Source organism: Hippocampus comes, unplaced genomic scaffold (genome assembly GCF_001891065.2).
Source record: "Hippocampus comes isolate QL1 unplaced genomic scaffold, H_comes_QL1_v1.1 scaffold51, whole genome shotgun sequence".
Classification (NCBI taxonomy): domain Eukaryota; kingdom Metazoa; phylum Chordata; class Actinopteri; order Syngnathiformes; family Syngnathidae; genus Hippocampus; species Hippocampus comes.
In genome coordinates, this window is record NW_017805497.1 from 472,873 (window position 1) to 495,318 (window position 22,446).

The following is a 22,446-nucleotide window of genomic DNA, read 5'->3' on the forward strand; positions in this document are numbered from 1 at the left end:
TAACTCAAAAATTTTGAGTTGAGTTAACTCAAAAAATTTGAGTTGGGGGTAACTGCCCGAAGACGGCTGGGATAGGCTCCAGCACCCCCCGCGACCCTTGTGAGGATAAAGCGGTTCAGAAAATGGATGGATGGAATTATTTATGTCTGTCATGAGCCGGTGTTTGGTAACAGTACGCAAGTTACTCTACAACCAGACAAGCAATTCAAAGCACATCTCTCATGTTTGATGCATAATGCAGGAATTGATATATTATGGCTGATGGCTCACGGTCGTGACTATTCCGCATCTTTACTAATCCTCATGAACAGATTCAAAAAGAACAAGGAAGCCAGCAAATGACGTAACTGACTGCAAATTTGGAAAAAGTACACAGGAGTTTGCAGTTGCATTCCCCCTGAAATTTGAGACAAAACTACTGTCAGTGAATTGCCAAAATATGAACGTATTGTAAAATGTCACAGCTGTGGGGGAGGGACGTGTGACCCTCCTCTCACTGACAAGCGGATGTGCTGTACTTGTCAGTTCTTGCCTTCTTTTTTCAGCAGCTTTTCTCTTTGTTACCTGACAAGTGCTAAAATATATACAGCATTTGTACATGTTTTCATTTTTTAAGCGCAGTCTACTTATTTGTTGCTGGGTGGGGAGGTCGGAAGTAAGTAAATAAATGGGTAGAAGAAAGAGCAAACTTTTCGAGGCCTTTATGGGAGACATTCGGCTCAAAATGGCAAGACTTTGAAAAGACTGAAGAATGGTACGTATTTATTTGAATTTTCTTTCGTCATGTAAAATGAGATACGTAAAAAATGAAACTCTGAAGCAAGTTGGTTTTCAATACTCCTGTGAGAAAAGGCCCAATACACTGGAAAGTTCGGTTTGGCAAAGAAACTACTTACGCTATATGTTTAAAGTTAATTTCTTCTGACGTGTATTCATGTTATCTCCAGCTTGGTGAGCTCTGAAAGCTCAATGAAGACATTAATAATAATAACAGAAAAAAATGAGTGTACCAATGATCATAAATCATAATATAGTGAGAAAAAGAGCCGCATTATCACGCAATGAAGTTCACAACAAAGGTGATTTCATCTTAAAATTACACAAAAGTGCTTCCTGACAGCCTGCTTAACAGTCCTCACCTTAAAGCCACGATGGCGCTACGCCAGGCTAAAGTGGGGCAGAATATAGCGCCATCAATAATATGAGTAACCCCGGGTAACCACCAGCTTTTTATTGGATATTCTAAAATATATTTTAAACTTATTTTATCAGCCCCCCTATGTATTGGTCAAGCCCCCCTTTCGATCCGGGAGAGGAAAAAAAAATCCTGGAGAGAAGTCGTCCCTGCCTTCAAGCATATATATACGCTTTCATGCTTGTAATGTCAAGGTGTAGGTCTTGTAAATTGTAGAACAGCATTTGTTATATTTACTTTTATTTTTAGAACATGTAAAACTGTACCATTTGATCATGACTTTATTCTATTTTCCTGCATTAGGGTCATACGGTATTCTAATACGCTTGGGTAAAGCACTAATGATGGCACTCGGTGTTTGTGACACGGACGGGCAAAGCTCTGAATGTGTTACCGTCGACTTTGACCGACATGTACGTAGCCTGTTGCTCATAATGGGTTTTTCATGTCTTCCTCAGAACATCTGTCATCTGGCCTTCTTCATCTGTTGACCTTCCACAGGCTCAGCCAACAAGGTCCACAACACAAAGACAAAAGGGACATCGAGAAAGCCTGTTCGAGGACAATAAGTAATCGGGCATTACATTTTAAAACGATGGAACTATATGAACTTACAAAGAACAGCTTGCAGTGACTTTAACCAACTTGAGGCCGTCGTGCTTCTCCGGAACTGAAACGAACTGTTCAGATGATCAGCCGTAGAAATGTCTGTCAAGTGTGTCTTGGTTGGGGACTGCGCGGTGGGAAAAACGGCCCTCCTGGTCAACTTCACTTCAGGAACCTTTCCTGACATCTACAGGCCCACGGTGTTCGACAACACCGGGGCGGAGGTCTACATGGATGGTGTTTTGATCAGTCTGGGCCTGTGGGACACGTCGGGCCAGGACAACTTCAGACAGATCCGACCCCGATCCTACCAGCAGGCCGACGTCGTGCTCGTGTGCTACTCTGTGGCCAACCGCAACTCTCTGGCTAATGTACAGAGTAAGTGGATGGCAGAGGTTCGGGAGAACTTGCCCACGGTGCCGGTGCTGGTGGTGGGCACCCAGACGGACCTGCGGGAGTCGAGTGCGCATCGGGGCAGGTGCATCTCTGCGGCAGAGGGGAGGCGCGTGGCTCGGAACGTGCACGCCAAAGGCTACCTGGAATGTTCGTCCTTGACCAAGCGAGGGGTCCAACATGTTTTCGAGTGCGCCGTGCGCACCGCCCTGAGCCACAACAGGAAGCAGGCCAGACGACGCATGTTCAGCATGAACCAGTGCAAAGTTTTTTGACATTGTGTCATGAATTAACCACTCGCAGGGTGCTCTTTGAGTGACCAGGAATTTCAAAACTTCAACCGCAGACAACTACTGAGATCATACTCTGACATTTTAGTTTTGTTACTCTGAAAATTTCTATCAGTACATCCGAAAATCACATTTTTTGGTTACATTTTATTCAAAAGTTTTTTTTTATTGTTCTTTTTGGTGATTGGAGTCATCAAAGTATTGCGCGCGTGTTTGAATATATCATAAGGCTAAACTGTCTGCCGGCTTGGTGGAGTGTTGCATCCGTCTGCCTTCGGTGCAGGCAGCATGGGTTCGTTTTCCCACTCAGTGATGGTGTGAATGTTTGCCCGCATCAATGGAAAAGCAGCATACGTGCCCTATGATTGACCAACAACAGTCCAGGATGAATTCTACTTCAAATTTCGCTAGTCTCCAGCTCCCCATGACGCTGAACAAAATAAGCGGCTGAGAGAATGGGCGGACGGATGCCTTCAGAATGATCCATTCACTTTAATTCGCTTACCTTTGAAAGTCATATTCGTCATATTTATTTAATGAAAGACAAATATAGTAATGCAACTTTTTTATTGACTCTGCCAAAAATATAAATGTTCCTGTTCATTTTCATCCTATTGTTTTACTTAAACAAATATGTGACAATATTTAATTTGAATGTTGCCCCTTAAAGACTTAATTCAAATGGAACCCAACAAGATTCTTCCTTATCATTTATAATTCAATTTATTGTGCTGTTTGCTTCTGAGACTTCCTGAATTTACTTTTTTTTTTTTAAATTTTTACATCCAACAGAAAGTCCACATAACACACACAATGCTTCCAAGCCACATAGGGGAACATTACGGCGTTAGCAAAGAGTGGATTCATTACTTTTAAATTGTTGCAATGTTTTTGCTATCTCGTTATATTTTGAGACAAAATAAATCTCTTACCAATGGTTTATGTTGATTTCAAATTACCTTTTTTTGCTGCAATGGAATGTTCAAATTGGTTGCTGTATATTGGCTAGTTCGAATTTGGCCAATGGAGTTGTGTACTTTGACAATTGAATATTAATTTTCATGATTTGCTTCCTGGTGTATGATCCGCTATGTTCTGTCGCCAGGGAATATAAACTGTACATGGTGTCTCGGGTCAATCACTGTTAGTTTGGCCATCGATCTGAGTTGAAGCCGTTTTGTCAACTGTTACTGGGAACCCTTAACATGCAGTGTATAACAAAGAGATGAAGAACAAATATATTTACTGGATGTGCTTGATTTTTAAGCTTTGTCATTGCTGTCATGCCGTGTGCTTTGCGTTTAAATTGCAGTTTAACACACTGATTGGGAAAGCAGTGTTGTCTTCCAAAGACCACTGGAGATTGAAAGGTGCAAATGAGTTCGATTAGCACTGGTAGTGCAAATAGCGTCCTTCCATATTTGCATTTTGTGAACAGATGATGACGCCACACTTCTTTGAAAGAATATTCCGGAATATACCGTAACCACATCCCACCACATGCGTACAAGTTTGTGCAAATACATTACCTTATCTAGGTTTACATTTTGGACACAGCAGACCTTTCACCAAGTACACCTTCAGAATCTAATAAGAGCAACTTGAAGAGCTGAATAATCTGTCGTAAAATAATGCCTTCTTTTCACACCGTCAGGGAGATACAATGTTTATTATTGTGATTGCCGATAGAAATGTAGTGGCACTGTATATAATTGAAAAACAAAAATGTTATGCGTTGAGCATTATAAGCAGGTGAATCTACCACCTCGTAAAGAATAATGACACAATGTTGACCATCATACTGAATATTCTGCCGCACTCATGTCGCGAAATTAGGTAACCAAAACGTGAGAAACACCTGTACGTTTGATGGCGTGCAAACTACAACAATCATCATGTAATCCAAAATGTGCCAAATGTGACCATTGTTATTTTTATGAAGCAAGTTTACTAGATTGCGGTGTTTATTTTGAAGTAAATAGTAAAGCAGTGTACGTTGGAATGGGCCTTGAAGTTTTTCAAACGTAGAAAAATTCACTTGGGTCTGCTGTGATCTCTTCTTTTTACTGCCATTTTGCTCGCGCGCACTGTCACCGCAAAACCTTATCCCCCTGTCTAACAAGTACACACACACACACACACACACACACACACACACACACACACACACACACACAGACACACACACACACACACGAAAAAAAGCAAATGCTCACACTTGTAGTGTGATGAGCAAATCGAAGTGAATTGCCACTCTACAGTATGTTAAAAATGAAGTAAAAGCACAAGTGTAACCATGGCAACATTTCACAACCAAGCTGCGCCATAAACCTTCTGCATGCAGACGAAAACGGAAAGAGAACACCAATTAGATTTATCCAGCCATGCTTCACATGCAATTACTACACGCTGAGATAAAAATGTAAACACTGTTTGCATACAGAAAATGGAATGGGATCCAAATAAACGGCCATCTGTGTGCTGCGCAAAAGAAAATCTCTGCAGGAGAGAAGTGGCCAAAAATCCAAAATATCACCAGGATTTTCCTTTACTGAAAAAAAAATGATGCGTTGAATTTACTCCACTTAGTTTTGTCAAGTGCTTGCACAAAAATTAACATTGAAATAGATGTATAGTATATTAAAAATGTATCTGGATCCAAATGATTTTATATCATGCAACCAACTGACGAAATTGGATATATTCAACAAAAACGTTTTCTATTGTTGGTGCGATATAGAGTAACAAGGGCAGAATTTCCACAATACAGAGGGCCTTAAGTCAAACCTAACTGATAGTGAATGTACCTGTGTAGAGGGCTGCTGGGGATTAAAATTAATGACAAGTGTAAACTAATTGAGACGCGAGAAAATCATAGTTCCAGTTTGCACTATTTAAGTGATAGGACCATTCGTGATACTTTTTTTTTTGTCCTCCTTATCCCCTGCTGGCACACCTTTGTGGATCAAAATTCCCCATAAAAGAACAATTCCCGAATTTGTTTTACCATTCTGACATTTGAGCTACGCATTCCGTGTGCAACGAGATGCTCGTTTGTTCGTTGGTATTAATGGTAAATTTAACAAAGGATACAAAACAACACCTGCATCGACAAAAAGCCTCCACGTACTCCTGATGCGTGCATCCGTGTAACCCACAAGGCCGCAACATTCGTTATCGTACATGTGCGCACACACACGTGTTTATACACAGGAAACACCTGGGATATGAGAGCAGCATTTCTTCCTTACATTGACCTTATTTGCCGTTTGTGGAGGGATCCATCTCAATCTACTTGAGTATACTATCAACTCCATACAGAAAAGTCTGCGTAGTGTGAAGAAAGATTAGATTATGAACAAGTGAATGTCAAAAAAGCCCCAAAACCCCAGACCCAACAGCCCGCGTACGCCAGATGTCCCAAAAGGGTAAGTCATTTTCATTTAAATATGTCTGCAGTTTGATTTGACAAGAATTCACTTCTTTTTACAATTGCCCTCACAGTGGCAACAATTTAAGCCTGCAGCACATGTACATTATATCTCGGTTGCAACACACCTGATTATTTAAAGTTCAATTATTTCCCTCGAGAATAAGAGTTTCGAAATTACAACTTGGCAGTCAACCAGCGTGCCAACAGATTGTTCCGTGAGGTTCAATTTCGGCTTGGTCCTCCTTTTCGATGACTGAAGTTTACATGATGAACTCTATTCTTCTTTTTCAAGTGCTTTTGTCAAAGACTCCCCCACTGTGAGCTGAAATCTGATGCCGGGATCTGTGTTCAGTCCATTGGTGTGTATGACATGTGTCACATGCTCCCAGACATGTGTGCTGGTGTCGGCTGACCTGGCACATAGAGGGTCAGCGTACCTGTGTGTGTGTGTGAGACATTGATGTGTGCCATTGTATCGGAGCGTGCTGTTCAAAATGTCACACAGCTGGTTGTGTTCTTATACACGAGTGGCTTATGCAGCAGGCATCACGTTTCACATACTGTCTGCGATATGTGATCGTGCCATTGTACCCTGGGTGTGGAGGCGGTATGTGTGTGCGGCAGCTCCACTTACAGAGCAGCCATCGCACATATATATACACACTGTGACGGAGGCAAACAGCGACTAAAAACTAGTGAAGCATTGACGGCGATGACAAGAGGCGAGTTTCAAGAGTTGAGTGCATGTGGATGCTCTGAGCTCGCGGAGGACAGAATGCAGTTCAGAGAAGACTGACATATAGATTCGGGCTCGGGTTATCTCAACACACGCATCGCTCCAGTCACGCCCTCATTTTGTTGAAAATGAAACAGGCGGCACTGATTGCTTGGATCAGCCTTCTGGTGCGAGGTCCGTTTGGCATGATCGACCCCGTTTGTCTGGAGCATCATGAAACAGTTTTTTTTTTTTTAATCTTCTTCCTTGTCTTCCTTCCTGTTGCCCGACAGTGTCTCAGGGTGCCCGGGGACATTTCGCTCGCAAACTTCTGAATGACCTGATGGAGGACTACTCCAATGCTCTGAGGCCTGTAGGGGACACCGACAAAGCCCTCAATGTCTCTCTTCAGATCACTCTGTCCCAGATTAAAGATATGGTGAGTGGAAAGAAAACTACCTGTCAGTAATCTTAAAACCCGCCCAAGTGCATCGTTGAGTCATATGATGAGCGCACAGAGAATCTACTTCAAATGAAAACTCACTCGGTGTAGGCTGTCACAATATTAGAGACTGCCCATAAGACTGTGCTACTGAAAAACGCCATTGCAATGCCTGCAATAGATAAATTCAACGATAAATTTGAACATTTTGCACATCATTGCTGTCGGATGATGAATGTGCGTGTCACTTTATTTTTAGGATCAATTGAAAAAAAATTGTTGAAAGCAAAGTATTTCTTGAAGAGAAAAACAAAACAAAACAAAAAAAAAAAACAAAACCGACCGTTAAGTCAATCTTTCCTTCAATGCTGAATATTTGAAACGCCAGAATGCCTGCAAGGCCTTTGCAAAAGCAAAGATTTTCCTAAACATCTCAAAATCCACATCATTCCTCACAATATCTGATTAATTTGGCCTCAGAGGATACAGTTAACCACAAAATGTTGGGCAAAACAACGGCCAGTGGGGAAAAGTCTGATGGACCTGTTGAGTTGAAATATTATTTTTCCTCAACATGTGTGGGACTTATATTTAAACCAACAACAATTCTACTACTATTACTACTACTAATGATATAAAAATGAAAAATTCATATTTTTATGTTAAAATAATCTTGAACATAAATCATTCTTCCACTTTCTTGACTTGTCATTTCCAATTGGTTTTAACTGGGTTGGTCTTAAAATATAGCGATTTTATACGTGCAGGTATTATTTAATACAGATTGTTTTTTTTTTTTTCCAACATTGAGATTTTGAGGCTAGCTCGTTGTTTTCTTGGAAGAAGAAATCCTGTTCTCATGGCAGACTATTCTGCTAAAGTTAAGCAACAGACTTCGCATTGCATTAATTTTTACCTAGCTTTTTGGGGGAGCAAAGTTTTTGCAAGGTAATGTTGGGCTAAACTGTAAAATCTTTTTTCTTAATTTCTCTGCAAGTCTAGTATTATGAAATCAGCCACAACCTTGAATCAGCGGGTCTAATTATGTAAATGTGTGAATGTAAATAAGTTATTGAGAAGCTTAAAGGATGAGTGCAATATATTTTCTATGTGCGCGGGCAGGACGAGCGAAATCAGGTGCTCACCACATACCTGTGGATCAGACAGGTGTGGCACGATGCCAACCTGAAGTGGAACAAGGAGGACTATGACGATCTGGAAATGATCAACATTCCGAGCGACCTGGTTTGGAAGCCTGACATTGTCCTCTATAACAAGTTAGCAAACTCAAAATCACTACGTATGCCGACATATAGACTGTCTTCATCACTTCACTTCCTTTACCCAACAAACAAAGGACGGACACCATCATTCCTAAAGGCAGCTTTGTCTCCATCTGACTTGGGTCTGACGTGTGTTCAGAGCAGATGAGGAGTCGTCGGGTCCATCCAACACCAACGTGAAGCTGCGCTACAACGGTGAGATTGTCTGGGACTCCCCAGCCATCACGAAGAGCACGTGCGTGGTGGATGTTTCCTACTTCCCTTTTGACTGGCAGCAGTGCAACCTCACATTTGGCTCCTGGACGTACAATGGGAACCAGGTGTGGACGAGCAAAATTATGGTGGATCATGTGAAAGTAGGAATCCAAACTGTTCCAATGAGTTGGAAGCACTGAATCACGAACAACATCAACCGCGTCCCTTGCCTCCGTCAATTTTTCTCAAGGTGGCCCTCAGAAGAAATCGTTTCGACGTGCCAGATTGAATCCCTTTGTTGCGTTTGCTTTCGTTCCGTTGCCTCTTTTGCACAGGTGGACGTTAGCTTGGGGATGGACAGCGGCGACCTGTCTGACTTTGTGGAGAACGTGGAGTGGGAGTGTCACGGCATGCCGGCGGTGAAGAACGTCATGATGTACGGCTGCTGCTCGGACCCTTACACTGAAGTCACTTACACCTTGCTCCTGAAGCGCCGTTCCTCCTTCTACATCTTCAATCTGCTCCTGCCTTGCTTCCTTATCTCCTTCCTGGCGCCACTGGGCTTCTACCTGCCGGCTGACTCCGGGGAGAAGGTGTCGCTGGGTGTCACCGTGCTGCTAGCGCTCACTGTGTTCCAGCTGCTGGTGGCCGAGAGCATGCCGCCAGCAGAAAGCATGCCCTATATAGGTTAGTCGCAGTCCACATGATACTCATGTTCAACAATAACATGGCACACTGTAGATCCAACGTCCTACATTCTGTCTCCATCGAACTGCAATTATGAGCCTATTTTGCTCATTATGTAAATGTTACATTTAAAAACTAAAACACAACTGCAAAACGATTCAAAAGATGTGGTTAGCACGTCCTGCATCTCACAGGGTTTGGGGTTTGAATCTTGGCTGCTGACTTCCCGTGGGGGAGCTTGCATGTTGTTTCTGCAGTTATTCCGGCTTCCTCCCACACTCCCAAAAATTGTCCCTGAGGTGTGAATGTTAGTTTGCCTGTCTGTGCACTGAAAATAAATGTGCTAAATTTACTCCACTTTATTTCATCAAATGGTTGCACAAAATACAATCACCTGGATCTGGATATGCTGTGTAGTCTCTTTCAAAATGTATCTGGATCCAGATGATTTTATTGTATGCAACCGCCTGACAAAATGAACTTGAGTAAATTCAACAATATTTTTTTCCCCCTGAGATTGGCTGGTGACCACTCCAGGGTCCACCATGCCGACATCGCCGCTCGCCCAAAACCAAGCGGGTTAGCTTCCAGCTCACCTGTTCGGGCAAGCGGTATAGAAAATGGATGCATTTATGGACAAAAGCTTGAAAAGATTTTTCATTTTAAAAAATGTTATTTTATTCATATTATTTTCATACCCATGAAGATGGCAGAAAATGTGAATGGAAAGTGGCTTCTTTCCGTTTTTTTCCAAAGCCATTTTATTCAACGATGTGATTAATCAACAATCAATTCCAAATGGAAGTCCAAACATGGTTTTAGTTGGGTTTCATTGTCGAATGGAAAGTGTCTTCTTTCCGTTTTTTTCCAACGATGTGATTAATCAACAATCGCCATTTTACTCAACGATGTGATTAATCAACAATCAATTCCAAACGGAAGTCCAAACATGGTTTTAGTTGGGTTTCATTGTTTTGGTTTCTTGCAGTCTCCACAAATTCGACACAAATAAAGACGATACAAAAAAATAAAGTACACCAGTTCTGATATTGATCCATGATTTTGCAAGTGTACCTAATATTGTGGCTAGTGGGTAGTCGTGATCTGGTAATTCAACTTTTCATAAATTTACCACAGTGTAAAAAAAGCAAAAAAATAAATACAACTGGGGGGGGGGGTGACCGCCCCCCCCCCACTCAAAAAGCAAAGTTTGTTAGGAGTAAATGTGCAAGTGTTACCCTTAACAAATTCCTTCCTCTTCTTCTTCTCTAGGGAAGTACTACATTGCCACCATGACCATGATCACCGCTTCCACATCTCTCACCATCTTCATTATGAACATTCATTTCTGTGGAGCTGAGGCCAAGCCAGTCCCCCACTGGGCTAAAGTCCTCATCATAGATTACATGTCCAAAATATTTTTTGTCTATGAGGTAGGGGAAAACTGTACCACTCCTGAGTGTGAGAAGAGCCCCCTGTACCATGACGAAACCTTGAGTGACGCAAGCTTCGACCCTCACCACTGTGACACCCACCACTTTAACTGCGACCCGTACAAACACAGCAACGGCCACGGCATCCATCATTACAGCCAAGATCGCAATAAAAGGGCAAATGGCAAAGTAAACAACAAAGACCGTGACAAGAACCACACCTCTCAACCGGGACGGGCAGAGGTGAAGAGAGAGGCGGAGCAGCACTGCCACCATTATGTGACAAATGATGAAGACTACACGGCTGCTCCTCAACCTCCGTACCTTCAGCATTTGAACAGAGGACCGAAGACGCAGATCTACTTTCCTGAGGAGAAGCACCAGATCTTGGCCTGCCCCTGCAACTGTCCCTGCCTCCAACACAACCAGGTACAACTTAGTTGGGGATGAGAACCACTGTTCATTAAAGGCGCAGTGAAATTTCAAGGAATCAAAGCAGTGTTGGAATCAAACCTCCTTGCCTGACTGCTAACCCAGTGCATAACACTCGTGAAGTTAAAATTTGAGGTTTTTTGATAATTTGTTAAAAACACACTCAATGATCATGAGATAACCGTTTGCACATCATTTCCTCGTTCCATTTTCACTTGGCAATTCAAACGCATTTACAAGTCACTGATTGTGTTGTTGTGACTTTTTTATTCTAACGCAAAAATGAAATCATGCTGGGTCTTTCTTACTTCAATTGTAGGCTCAGATCAATTATACAAAATCGGAAAATGGGATATTTAGATTTTAATATTTGTTTGGTTGTGGTTATGTGACCTGGAAGTTTGGTAACAAGCAAATAGCGAAGGTACGTTAGCTGCCGCAATCAGTCTGGACTACAACCCATGAAATATTATCAGATCATACTATATCAAGGACAAATTTGTTTGAAGCGTTGTTGCAATAGGCCTCATATATTACTTCATGCAATACGTTACAACTACTACTATCGTCAGCTATGTGTTTGCTACTGTCGCAGATGTATTCAGTCACATTTTTACCATTGGGCAATCATATCCAAGGAGTCATGTCTTTGTTGGTAGGCATGGCTTTTTTTTTTCGATGGAATATTACATGGATTTGAAACAGTGCCAAATCGTGGCGGTCCATTTCAATGGCTCTTTTCTATGTCTCACCTTCAGGTAGTGAAGAACATCCAGTTCATGGCAAACTGCTTCCGCGAGCAGAGGACTACCTGTGTCAAGGCTGCCGAGTGGAAAAAGGTTGCCAAGGTGATGGATCGATTTTTCATGTGGATCTTCTTCATCATGGTGTTCCTCATGAGCATCCTAATTATCGCCAAGGCATCCTGACAGTTTGGTTTTCAACACTAATCCTCTATTAACCCCGCCCCCACCAGTCACCTAACTCCAATCGTAGAGTTGGAATGAATCCGAACTGTTTATCTGCAGTACAATGAAAGGTGTTTCATATGTCAGTATTGTGCACTGTTTGCGTGACGTCACTTTGTTTACTGTGACATTGTGCAAGGGATCAGTAAAACTATATACGTAGGCCACACCAAGACGCTGCGTGGACTCTCCATTATTGATGGTCTGAAAGACAGGCGTTCAGCTATAGGCATGACAAAGCTTAAGCTCATTAGCCGCTCCATTGAGGGTACTTGCACACTCATACACTGTTTCACACCGTTCACTCTGTCTTCAGACCACTTCCGTCCTAACGCTTCCTGGAGTTAACGTCACGTCTAACATCCACGTTTGTTTTAATGAAACAAGATGTGAACAAACTATCAACAAAAGATAAAGTAATAGTGTTCTTTTATTATTTAATGTAATAATATTTATGAATAAAGACGAAGGCGCCCTGGTGCTTTCTGGAAAAGCAAGCAATCACCTCACCTTTACAGAGATTTAAAAAAAAAAAAAAAAAACTAGGACTTTGATCCTATTGACCACAGGCAAGTCATGCAACTTCCCATCGAACTAAACATCAACCTGATAAACACGAGTCACACACACACACCATCATGGGACACTCTGAAGAAGGCCAAAGACTTGTTGAAACATGTCAGGTAAAGAACAGCCTAAAAAAAAAACTTTGTCTGAGATAAACGAAACCAACAAGTTCACTTATGAGTAAGAGACAGAATGAACTCGATTCAGTTGCTTCCCATTGAACTATTACTTTACTCGGGCTCAAATTCAATCAGACCATTGTCCTGAACTGTAATCTGCGGATAAGAAATGTTGGGTTGACGAACTATTGCTCAAGATTGAATCATGCTGATGACAAGAGGGCTTTGTTGTGTCACTGACCCTACGCACAAACATAAGGCAGACCTTTACAGCAATGTGTTGTTGCTCTTCGTTCATATTGGCAAGCAACCAAGAAACAGCATGTCATCCTCTAGCAAGCAAGCGTCTCCAAAGACAAAGACAGGTACGTGTTTTGTCACTTTCTCCTTCAATTTGAACAACTCAAAAACTGCTCCCAAATGAATTTCAAATCCAGGTGGAAAGTCATCGTCCTCCTTGTCAGAGGTGCGATTGGTTCTGCTGGGGAAAACCGGCAGTGGAAAAAGCTCCACTGCCAACTTTATCCTGGGCCGTAGACACTTTGATGCCAAAGTCAGCAGCTGTTCGATCACCCAGCGGTCTCGGAGGGCCTGCGGAGAAGTCTGCGGAAAGCACCTGGTGCTCTTGGACACTCCGGGAATTCTGGACACATCCCAGACTCTGAAGGAGGTGCAGAGAGAGTTAAGGAAGTCTGTTAGTCTCCTCTTCCCGGGGCCACATGTCTTTCTCCTCATCATTCGGATCTCGCGGTTCACTCAGGAGGAGAAAGAGGCGGTGCACCAGTTCAAACAGGTCCTTGGTCCTCATGCTCTACGATTGTCCATTGTGGTTTTTACACATGGAGACTGCCTGGAAGATCCAGGTTCAGTGAAGCAGTGTATGATAGACATGTGCCCATATCTGGAGGAACTGGTGACAGAATGTGGCGGGAGGTACTGTGTCTTCAACAACCAGAGCTCCGGGAGCAAGGAGCAGGTAACTGAGCTGCTTGCCATTGTGGACCGCATGATGAAGGATAACGGCGGAACTTGCTACACCAGCAAGATGCTTCAGAGTTCCGAGGAGGATTTGGCCTGCGTGCAGCAGGAAGAGCGGCGTTTGCTGGGTCGCAAAGAGAAGCAGCAAAAAAAGAAGCATGTGGAAGAAATGAAAGTGAGGTATGAAAAAGATCTTGAGAATCTTCAGCACAGGGAAAGGGGGGTGGAGGAGCTGAAGAAACAATTCGAGCTGGAGAACGAGGACGAGAAACGGATAGGTTTCGAGGGGAAAGAGATTCAGGAGATGCCAATCCAAATGGAGGAGGAGGAGAGGAGAGACGCTCCCCAAGACGGTTTGGAACCAGTTACCAACATACTTGTGGAAGCAGCAGTGAGGGAGAAGAATCTAAGACATGATATGAAAGCGATGACAAAAATACATCATGGGGAAAATGAAAGGAAAGAAATGGATATCAGACAGATAGAAGAAATGAAGAGAGAAACTTTGCAAAGGCAGCTGGATCAACTCTTCCAAAGTTTGGAGGAGAGGAGCAAGGAGCAAAGGGAGCGGAAGAAGCAAATGGAGGATTTGCTCAAACGCCAGGGAGGGGACGAATGGGCGACACAAATGGAAAAACTCAGAGCGGACAAAATAAATATAGAATCCCTCATGCAGCAGCTCAAACTCCTCAAGGTGAAGACCGATGAATATATTCGCCAGGAAGCGAACGTCAAGAGGCCGTTGGGAGGGAGTGAGAGAGAAGAATGTTCCGTGTGTTCTTCACTGCTGAGCAACGTGACAATCAAGAAAAAAAGTGAGTCGCAGCACAGCACTGTGATGCATGTGACTGGATTTGTACAGGAAATGGGACTAATGGGGCTCAACGCATCTTTGCAGCTTGCCAGGAATTCATGTTCTGTGCAGTAACTAATTCATACCTCTACTAACAAGTAATTCTTCAACAGTTCATAAATTCAGCAACTTCCTGTGTGTACTTTTTGATCTAGAAAACGGAATGATTGTTGTTGATTGAAAACATTTGATCAGTATCCACACACTGATGAAGTCATCAAAATGATCTTAAAAAAAAAAAAATAAAAAATCAATAAAAAAAGATTTTTTCAAAAATCGATAAGCTGACGCTGACCACGCATGAGTTGCCAAACTGAGCGCCTGGCTTTTCGGTGCAGCTGGGTGTTTATTTGATTACTATTTATAAATATTATAGTGATTTAGACTGTACCGATTGTGTCCAGCTCTTCCGCTGACGTTACACCAATATATGGGGGTTGGGGGGGACATGAAAGTGAAGCGGGTTGTGTCCTTATTACAGAGGAGGAAGAAGTGTTCCAAGATTAGTTGGTTATTTACTAATTTCTCCAAAGCAAACGGACACAAGTGAAAATACAAGCTAGTTTAACTTACCTGATCAAAAAAAGAGAGTTTTCGAGTGAAAAATGGGTTATCCTGGCCGCATAGTTCCTTTAATGCAGGGGCGTAGAACTCATTTTTGGCGCGAGCCACATTTTAGTGACCGTTTCACTTGGAGGGCCGTTATGACTGAAACCATATGAAGAAGTCAAGAATAACGGCGTATACACTTTTTGTTTAACTTACTGTAATGAGGGGTTTGGTCACAAGAAAATGCTCACAGTATCACTGTTATTTATTATAAATGAGAATTTAAAATTTTGGCAGCGATTTTAGCAAGCATCATGAAAGTTAAGCTTTGATTTGCTTTCGCGTGCCGCATAAAATGATGTGGCGGGCCTTGAGTTTGACACGTGCTTTAATGTGAAGAGCTACCAGTTTGATCCACACTTCTCAAATAACAAATGTGCTCAAATCATTTAAGGTTAAATCATTGCATAATTTTTGTTGCACCTGTTAGCTTCACTGAAAGAATGCTGTGGTTTGATTTGACTTTATGCTACCATATTGAACTATACTCTTTTTTTGGGGGGGGGGGAGTGTAGTTGATGTAGTCATTTCGAACATTTACATCAGTGCAAGTCTGCTTTAAATAAGAATAGGATCCCCCCAAAAATAAAAACACATACATCACACTGTCAAATGCACCTATTTTTTTCAGCAACACACAAAAATTGGATGCATCTCACTGTTAATGCTTCCTGTTAACAGACACAATTCTTTGAAGCTAGATATTGATGCTCTAATTGAAGAATTGTTTTTATAATCTCAGTTAATCAAATGTCCATCGATAATACCAAGATAACATTTACCAGCGGATGCACCTGTGGCAAAAGCCAAGCTGTGTTCTGCAGAAGCTGGCTAACAGTCCTGATCGTTTGAATAAAGTGTTTTGCAGCAGGGAGAGATGGAAAACAGAATTAAAAACCCCTGAACCTAACAATGCCCTAAAGCAGCCGTGCCCAACATTTTTTTTTAACCAAAGATGTACTTTTTGACCAACCAACCTCCCGCGATCTACCCGTTAATGCACATGCGCATACGCATTTACACACGCATGCCCCGATGAGCAACAGCCATAACGGCCCCGAAGAAGAACTAAACAGAAAAATAAGTAGACATAAAAGTTTATGAGTTTGTGAAAAGCAATCACTGTTTACCTTAGAAGAGACCTGACTCGGAGGCATGGGACGCACTTTTGCAGCGTGTGAACGATCGTAGCTCACGTGTACCGTTTTAGAAAGGTTCTCTCGGTCCTCCAGATTCCCATTCTTTGCCAGTGCTCTCGGTGAATTGCACATGAAACAAACTCTGAATGAGAAAAACAATAGCAATAAAAAAATAGAGCGCCACAGCTGTGATTTCAAGCTGTAATTGCAGACTGCTGACCGGTAACAACTTCCGGTGATGCAGGTCACGCGCCACCGTACGTTAAAGGTGACCTGCTTTTTAATTTTATTTTTACAATACTTTTTGTGAAAGTCAGACCGATGGGATGCTAAGGGTGCAGTGTGCACTAACACAAAAATATATTATGTTAATAACACGCACACAGACACACAAATGCTTTGGGTTGTTGCCCCCTCCCCCCGCCCCCTACAATCCTCGCGATAATTCGGGAATAGTCTGCAGTTTACCGGTCGATCGCGATCGACGGAACGTGCACCCCGGCCCTAAGGAGTGGGCAGAAGTGAAATTTACAGGCACCTACATGTTTTTAAATGTTTCCCTCCACCAGCACACCTGATTCAAATGATCAGGATCTTGCTGTTTTTTTTCATCGTCGATAATTAATATTACAGATATGATCAATTCAATTTTGTTTATCTAATTCTGAAAGAAAGTCTTTGACCGGGATTGATTATTGTGACAAACAAAGCCAGAGATAAAGAGTGTGAGGTAAATATTGGTTTTAATTAACAAACATCAGTCAGGTAACTGACATTAGTCTGGGGATAGAGACGGGACCTAGAAAGCACAATGCACACGTGTAGAGGTGGGGAACATGTTTATCTGTTACACAAGAGGCCCCGTACAGTCGGAGCAGGAGATTCTATATAACATACAGATCAGGATCCAAGTCTACGGTACAAAACTTAGCAGCAACATGTTAAACATCGGAGACCGAGGGGCTAACAAAGTAGTTTCATTTAGAAAAAGTCACAGTATCCTTTAAGCATAAATTTGTTAAAAAGGTAAAAACAGTTCTAGGCATCCTTAAGGGTCAATGCTACTCACAAGATCTTTCTTTCGTATACTCTAATATAAAGACTTTCTGGTCATGGCACAGTACAAACTCTCAGGAAACGTGACAAAAATATACACCGTCCTCACGTCACATTTACAGATTAAAATGTAACAAAGGTCTCTGGCAAGCACAATAGATTCCAAAAACAATCAAACAAACAAACAAACAAAACCAACTTCTCCAACAAAAAAAAATAAAGGACACCATTATGTTAGTTCAACTATCTGGACAGATTATGTCATTTTAATACAAAAATAAGGACAAATATAAATTAATATATATTAAAAGAATCAAAATTGATACATGGGGGAAGACCTACTTAAGTACGGGTATTTATGATACAATAAATACTCATGACTGGGGAGTACTGTATTGTGTATTGAACCTGGAGGGTAACAAATAACTCTTCTATGGGTGAGAGTGTTGTTCAGTAGCTGTGTGAAAGAGTTTTGAGGATTGTGTACACAGTCTCATGTGTGGTGGTGAGTCTATGATACGACCAATTCAGGTTTCCCCTACGACACACAACTCTCGGAGAATGCCTCGGAAGTCTTCGGGTAGACGCCAGAGACGTGTGGATCCTCCAGGGAAGAGACTTTGACGGAGTCATCTGAGTCACCATGATCAATGAAACGAAGTAGATGCAAGGAAAAAGTCAACTTTTTTTTTGTCTTTTTCTCCACTTCATAATAAAAAATAAGTCTGTTTTTGTACTTTACAATACAATTCAACATCCCCACCGAGGAAGCATCAATCATCAGTCCAAGCACTGACAAAGAAAGAAACTGGGGTGCTTCTTTTTTTTCAGGGTTTTTTAAAAAAAAACTGAGGGTCTCAAAGAAGGAGATGGGAAGCAAGTAAGGCGGGCAGGTACACAAAACATATCTTGCAAAGAGAAAAGTCTTTTTGTTTTTTGTTTTTTTATGTGAAACACTTTGTACAGCCGCATTTGACAATTTTCTCCACTTCCTGAACAAAAGAGGAACCGTCAGTGCACTGGAAGGTGTATTTCCTGCGTTTGCTGCGGAGCGGGGTGCAGCAGGTCCCTTGTCCTTCTGCTCCCCCCAGGCAGCTGCCCCTGCACTCTAGACGGGAGACCTTCTCCTGGGTTTGGCACGCCGCGTAGCCTTGCTGTCTCTGGTAGACATCTCGGACCCGTTCCCCTCTGCAGGCCACCTCTGCAAAAAAATAGAACGTCCATTATCCACTATGTGGTCCAACATTAAAGAAATGGCATCAAAAGTGGATTTGAATGGAACAAAACAACACGGAAAATATGGAGCCAATATTAAGAAATGAAAAGCATGTTAAATGAAAGGACAAAGACTTGAAAAGACTGTTTTCTTGAACATGAATTGCTTCAGTGGGATAAAATTAACGGTTGCAAAATGTCTGGAGTTGAACTCAGACGTTTGCTATTCAAACAGCATTATTCCGTTCAGTCACTTGCACTGAAAAAGGAGTTCAGAACATTCGGAGAGAAATTCTTCTCTCCTTTTGTATCCAGTATAACCTACAACATATCAATTGATAGATCGGTAAATTTTAATGGATCATGGAAATTCCTTTTTATAATGTTATTGTATGTCATTTAAAAATAACAAGATGCTCACAATATGAAACAAAACATGTTAGGAAAAAAATGCAGTGGATGGACCCTGTAGAAACTACATGGGAGGATTAAAAAAAAAAAAAAAAAATCAGACCATGTAGTCTCACCTGAATGACCCCTCGTGTGGGGTTAAGCGGAAGATCAGGTGAAGCTGATTTGGAAAAGCAAGGCGATAGAAGTGTTAAATGCAGAAAAAAAGAAACATTGTTAGATGCACACACATGCCAAACGGTGAACCGAGCAGCTGTTTCGGAGGGATTTTCTTTTGAATAAAAACCCATAGATAAGTTTGAGATTGAGAAGGCTCATTACAGAGTCCACTGCATGCGTTATTTTGTCAATGTCAACAAGCACCAAATTATGAACGCCACCTTTATCGCATGCCTCTCCGGTGTATCCGCTGTTACACTCGCAGTATGCTTTGCCCAGTCCTGACACTCTGCATTTGCCGTGTTTACAGCGCGACAGGCCGCAGGGATTGGTTGCTTCCTGGTCCTGCTCGTCACAGAGAACGCCGCTGAACCCGGGCTGGCAGCGGCAGGAGTAAGAGTAGGAGTTGATGGCCAGGCAGGTGCCGTGAATACACCTGGAGATTAAAAAAAAAAAAAAATGGCACAAAACATGTTCATCAGAATGCCACTGAGCAGAGAACAGGCCCAACTGTTAACTGAAGACAAACTACCATTGAATTTGTTGCTATTTTTCTAACATTGAAAATGAACGCATCTTCAATCAGGACCCTTGCCAAAACTTCTTCACCAAGTTCAACTGTTTCCTGGAGGTTGGAACAAGTGAATAGCCGTATGGGATTAAACAGTTTTTTTTTTCTGGTTGGGGTCAAACTGCCATAACATGAGTAAAAATACCCATCCGAGGTTTTTGTACTCTTTCCGAAATGCCATAAGATGGCGCCACAGCCCTATCTAAATGGGTACCGGTAAGTACGAAAGTAATTGGCCCATGGAAGTACAGTTCCGGTATGTTGAAGTTGTCAGATGTCGCTTACCCCAGGCTCCTGCTAGTTTTCCTTGTCCTAAGAAAATCTCGACTGACTATTCCATTTCAAGAGTTCAAGCTTCTTGTCATCCCTGACACACTGTAATGTGCATGAAAAGGGCGACGAAAGCTTGCTTAAATCGGTGTGTCCAGAGAAATTGGTCTGTGAGAACACAGCGACTGTGAGGCGCCAGTCGTTTTAATTCAGCCCACGCCCCGGTAGTGTTACCAAATTTTGAAGCCAGGCGCAGATCTAACTGCATTGCTTTATGGCTGCTTCCTCTCCAAATGATCAGTTGCTCATACGTCTCGATTGAGGGACGAGCTTTTATGACGGTGTTGTTTGATTTTCCATACAAGACAATTCATGAGTTGCCGTGCAAAAACATCAAAATACAAAGCAGAGCAACACATTACAACGTGGATTGACATAAAATTATTTTTTTTCAATGTCTGTATTTGTTCAGTATTAGAAGGTGATGTCGGCTCTATGCAAAAATCTGAACAGAGTGACTAAGAAGTAGGCAATCAGTGAATGATTCGGAACACAGCCATGGAGAGTTTGCGACGCACGTGCTTCAATAAACCATTTATTTCTAAGAGTGATGTCATAAAATGAGGTCAGTGAAATGAAATTCAAGTGTTCTATATTCAGCAAACTGCCCAACTCACTTGTTGCCATCACAAGGGTTGTTGACTTGCTGGTCGCAAACTGGTCCCGTCCAGCCCGGGTGGCAGGTGCAGGTAAATCCGCGATGTCCCGTCGGGTGACAGTCCCCCTGCACGCAGGCCCCTCTCTGGCAGGGCTGGCAACCAGGCTCCACCCCTTGACCGAGCCACTGTCGAGTGGTGCTCCGTGCAGCCCCGGCATCCGCAGCTCCCGACCCCAGCCCCGCTTCAACAATAAACTAAAAATTTATTTCTAAGAGCGATGTCATAAAATGAGGTCAGTGAAATGAAATTCAACATTTATTTCTAAGAGTGATGTCATAAAATGAGGTCAGTGAAATGAAATTCAAGTGTTCTATATTCAGCAAACTGCCCAACTCACTTGTTGCCATCACAAGGGTTGTTGACTTGCTGGTCGCAAACTGGTCCCGTCCAGCCCGGGTGGCAGGTGCAGGTAAATCCGCGATGTCCCGTCGGGTGACAGTCCCCCTGCACGCAGGCCCCTCTCTGGCAGGGCTGGCAACCAGGCTCCACCCCTTGACCGAGCCACTGTCGAGTGGTGCTCCGTGCAGCCCCGGCATCCGCAGCTCCAGACCCCAGCCCCGCTCCGAGGTCCTGGAGTTTCCCGTTGATGTAGAGGTTCCGGAGACAGCCGTGGAAGCTGGTGCCATTTCGTCCACCTGAGCTGTGCTGCAGGGCTGACAGACCTCCAAATGCTGAGGCACGCTCTGGCATACCTGGAACGCATTTCAACACATTTCAACCATGCGTCAGGAGTAAAGTGTGATTTACGCTGTTAGAGGGGTACAGTATCAGAGCAGCAAAATATTATCGTCCTCTCAGTTTGATACCATGCGGTTCAATCCAAACTATAATCACAATAATAAGCATATTGTTCAATGAATACACGATGCCAGTCAAAAGAACGTATCATTAGCTTTGCCTGAATGTCTTTTGAATAAAGAAACCTGTGAGTGTGTGTTGGTCCGACAGGTTTTGTTCTTACCTCCCAGATATAGCGGGGAGTCGATGTTGAGTGTGGACTGTTTGCTGATGGAGTTGATGGATTTAGGTGCCCCCCCATCGATGGACAGGGACAACGTTTGGTCTGATGCTACCAACTCCACCGCGTGGAAACTGCCATCATTCACTGTCTCCACACTGCGGGACAAACAGTCTGTCATGTAAGAGCCGTGTCAGTGAGAGCACTTTGGTTGGTTTGTGCACCACATACCTGTATATGGCAGAGGGAGGGTAAGAGCCAGTATCATAGCTGACCCGAAGGCGTCCCCTATAAAGCTCCATTGCTATGTGATCATTATCCCCCTTATATAATAACACTCCGCTATCCTCATCCGTAGCAATCTGAAAACACACCGGGATAGCTATGAGAAACCATGAGAAGTTATCAGCTGGTAATTGACAATCCCAATAAACGTGAAAGACATCCGCACCTGCAGGCTAATGTTGGTCTGCGGTGAGATCAGATTGGAGGGAAGCTGCAGGTAAGACTTGCGGTCCACAAAGTTGACACTGACAAGCGTCTCGCAGCGCTGTCCCTCGTAGCCTTGGAGACATTGGCAGCGGGGGTCGGTTCCCATGACGACGCACTGCGCCCCGTTGAGGCAGTCGTGGTTGTCGCAGGGGCTGGTGCGAGGAAGGACCATTGGTGGGGACAAGTCGCAGAATAAACCACTGCAACACAAATGCGCACAGTCATACATATGAAGGAGATACATTAAGGAACTGCGTG

General features: G+C 42.9%; 4 protein-coding genes across 7 annotated transcripts in view; 3 read left to right on the forward strand and 1 right to left on the reverse strand.

Annotated features, from left to right (window-relative positions):
• Positions 1-515: 515 nt before the first annotated feature.
• On the forward strand, positions 516-3,725 carry rhoh (ras homolog family member H). Its single transcript, XM_019876680.1, has 2 exons — positions 516-754; positions 1,654-3,725. Exon 2 carries the CDS (start codon positions 1,900-1,902, stop codon positions 2,467-2,469), a length of 570 nt encoding a protein of 189 aa, XP_019732239.1. The 5' UTR covers positions 516-754; positions 1,654-1,899; the 3' UTR covers positions 2,470-3,725.
• Positions 3,726-5,683: 1,958 nt separating this feature from the next.
• On the forward strand, positions 5,684-12,768 carry chrna9a (cholinergic receptor, nicotinic, alpha 9a). The gene is made up of 7 exons (XM_019876678.1): positions 5,684-5,912; positions 6,926-7,071; positions 8,197-8,351; positions 8,497-8,677; positions 8,888-9,239; positions 10,512-11,101; positions 11,863-12,768. Exons 1-7 carry the CDS (start codon positions 5,900-5,902, stop codon positions 12,031-12,033), a joined length of 1,608 nt encoding a protein of 535 aa, XP_019732237.1. The 5' UTR covers positions 5,684-5,899; the 3' UTR covers positions 12,034-12,768.
• A 34-nt stretch (positions 12,769-12,802) lies between these two features.
• LOC109519860 (GTPase IMAP family member 4-like) lies at positions 12,803-14,867 on the forward strand. The gene is made up of 2 exons (XM_019876677.1): positions 12,803-13,123; positions 13,196-14,867. The coding sequence occupies exons 1-2, from the start codon at positions 12,964-12,966 to the stop codon at positions 14,662-14,664; spliced, it is 1,629 nt and encodes a 542-aa protein (XP_019732236.1). The 5' UTR covers positions 12,803-12,963; the 3' UTR covers positions 14,665-14,867.
• A 2,196-nt stretch (positions 14,868-17,063) lies between these two features.
• Positions 17,064-22,446, reverse strand: part of slit2 (slit homolog 2 (Drosophila)) — an 88,691-nt gene continuing 83,308 nt past the window's right edge. For 3 of the 4 annotated variants that reach the window (XM_019876675.1, XM_019876673.1, XM_019876674.1), the window contains 6 exons: positions 22,148-22,388; positions 21,928-22,058; positions 21,700-21,854; positions 21,076-21,430; positions 19,400-19,614; positions 17,064-18,594 (listed from right to left, as the gene is read on the reverse strand). In XM_019876675.1, the coding sequence (XP_019732234.1) occupies positions 18,338-18,594; positions 19,400-19,614; positions 21,076-21,430; positions 21,700-21,854; positions 21,928-22,058; positions 22,148-22,388 (1,354 nt within the window). In that variant the 3' untranslated portion in view covers positions 17,064-18,337. Of the gene's footprint in view, positions 18,595-19,135; positions 19,180-19,399; positions 19,615-21,075; positions 21,431-21,699; positions 21,855-21,927; positions 22,059-22,147; positions 22,389-22,446 lie in introns of all 4 variants that reach the window. The other variant, XM_019876676.1, reaches the window with a different exon arrangement.

What these genes read in the sequence shown, in the direction of transcription:
- rhoh (XM_019876680.1), top strand. Translation starts at nt 1,900, where the DNA reads ATGTCTGTCAAGTGTGTCTTGGTTGGGGACTGCGCGGTGGGAAAAACG.
- chrna9a (XM_019876678.1), top strand. An exon ending in TGTCCCAGATTAAAGATATG is followed by an intron (nt 7,072 to 8,196) that starts GTGAGTGGAAAG and finishes GTGCGCGGGCAG; the next exon opens with GACGAGCGAAATCAGGTGCT. An exon ending in GGACGTACAATGGGAACCAG is followed by an intron (nt 8,678 to 8,887) that starts GTGTGGACGAGC and finishes TCTTTTGCACAG; the next exon opens with GTGGACGTTAGCTTGGGGAT.
- LOC109519860 (XM_019876677.1), top strand. Translation starts at nt 12,964, where the DNA reads ATGCTGATGACAAGAGGGCTTTGTTGTGTCACTGACCCTACGCACAAA. An exon ending in GTCTCCAAAGACAAAGACAG is followed by an intron (nt 13,124 to 13,195) that starts GTACGTGTTTTG and finishes TTTCAAATCCAG; the next exon opens with GTGGAAAGTCATCGTCCTCC.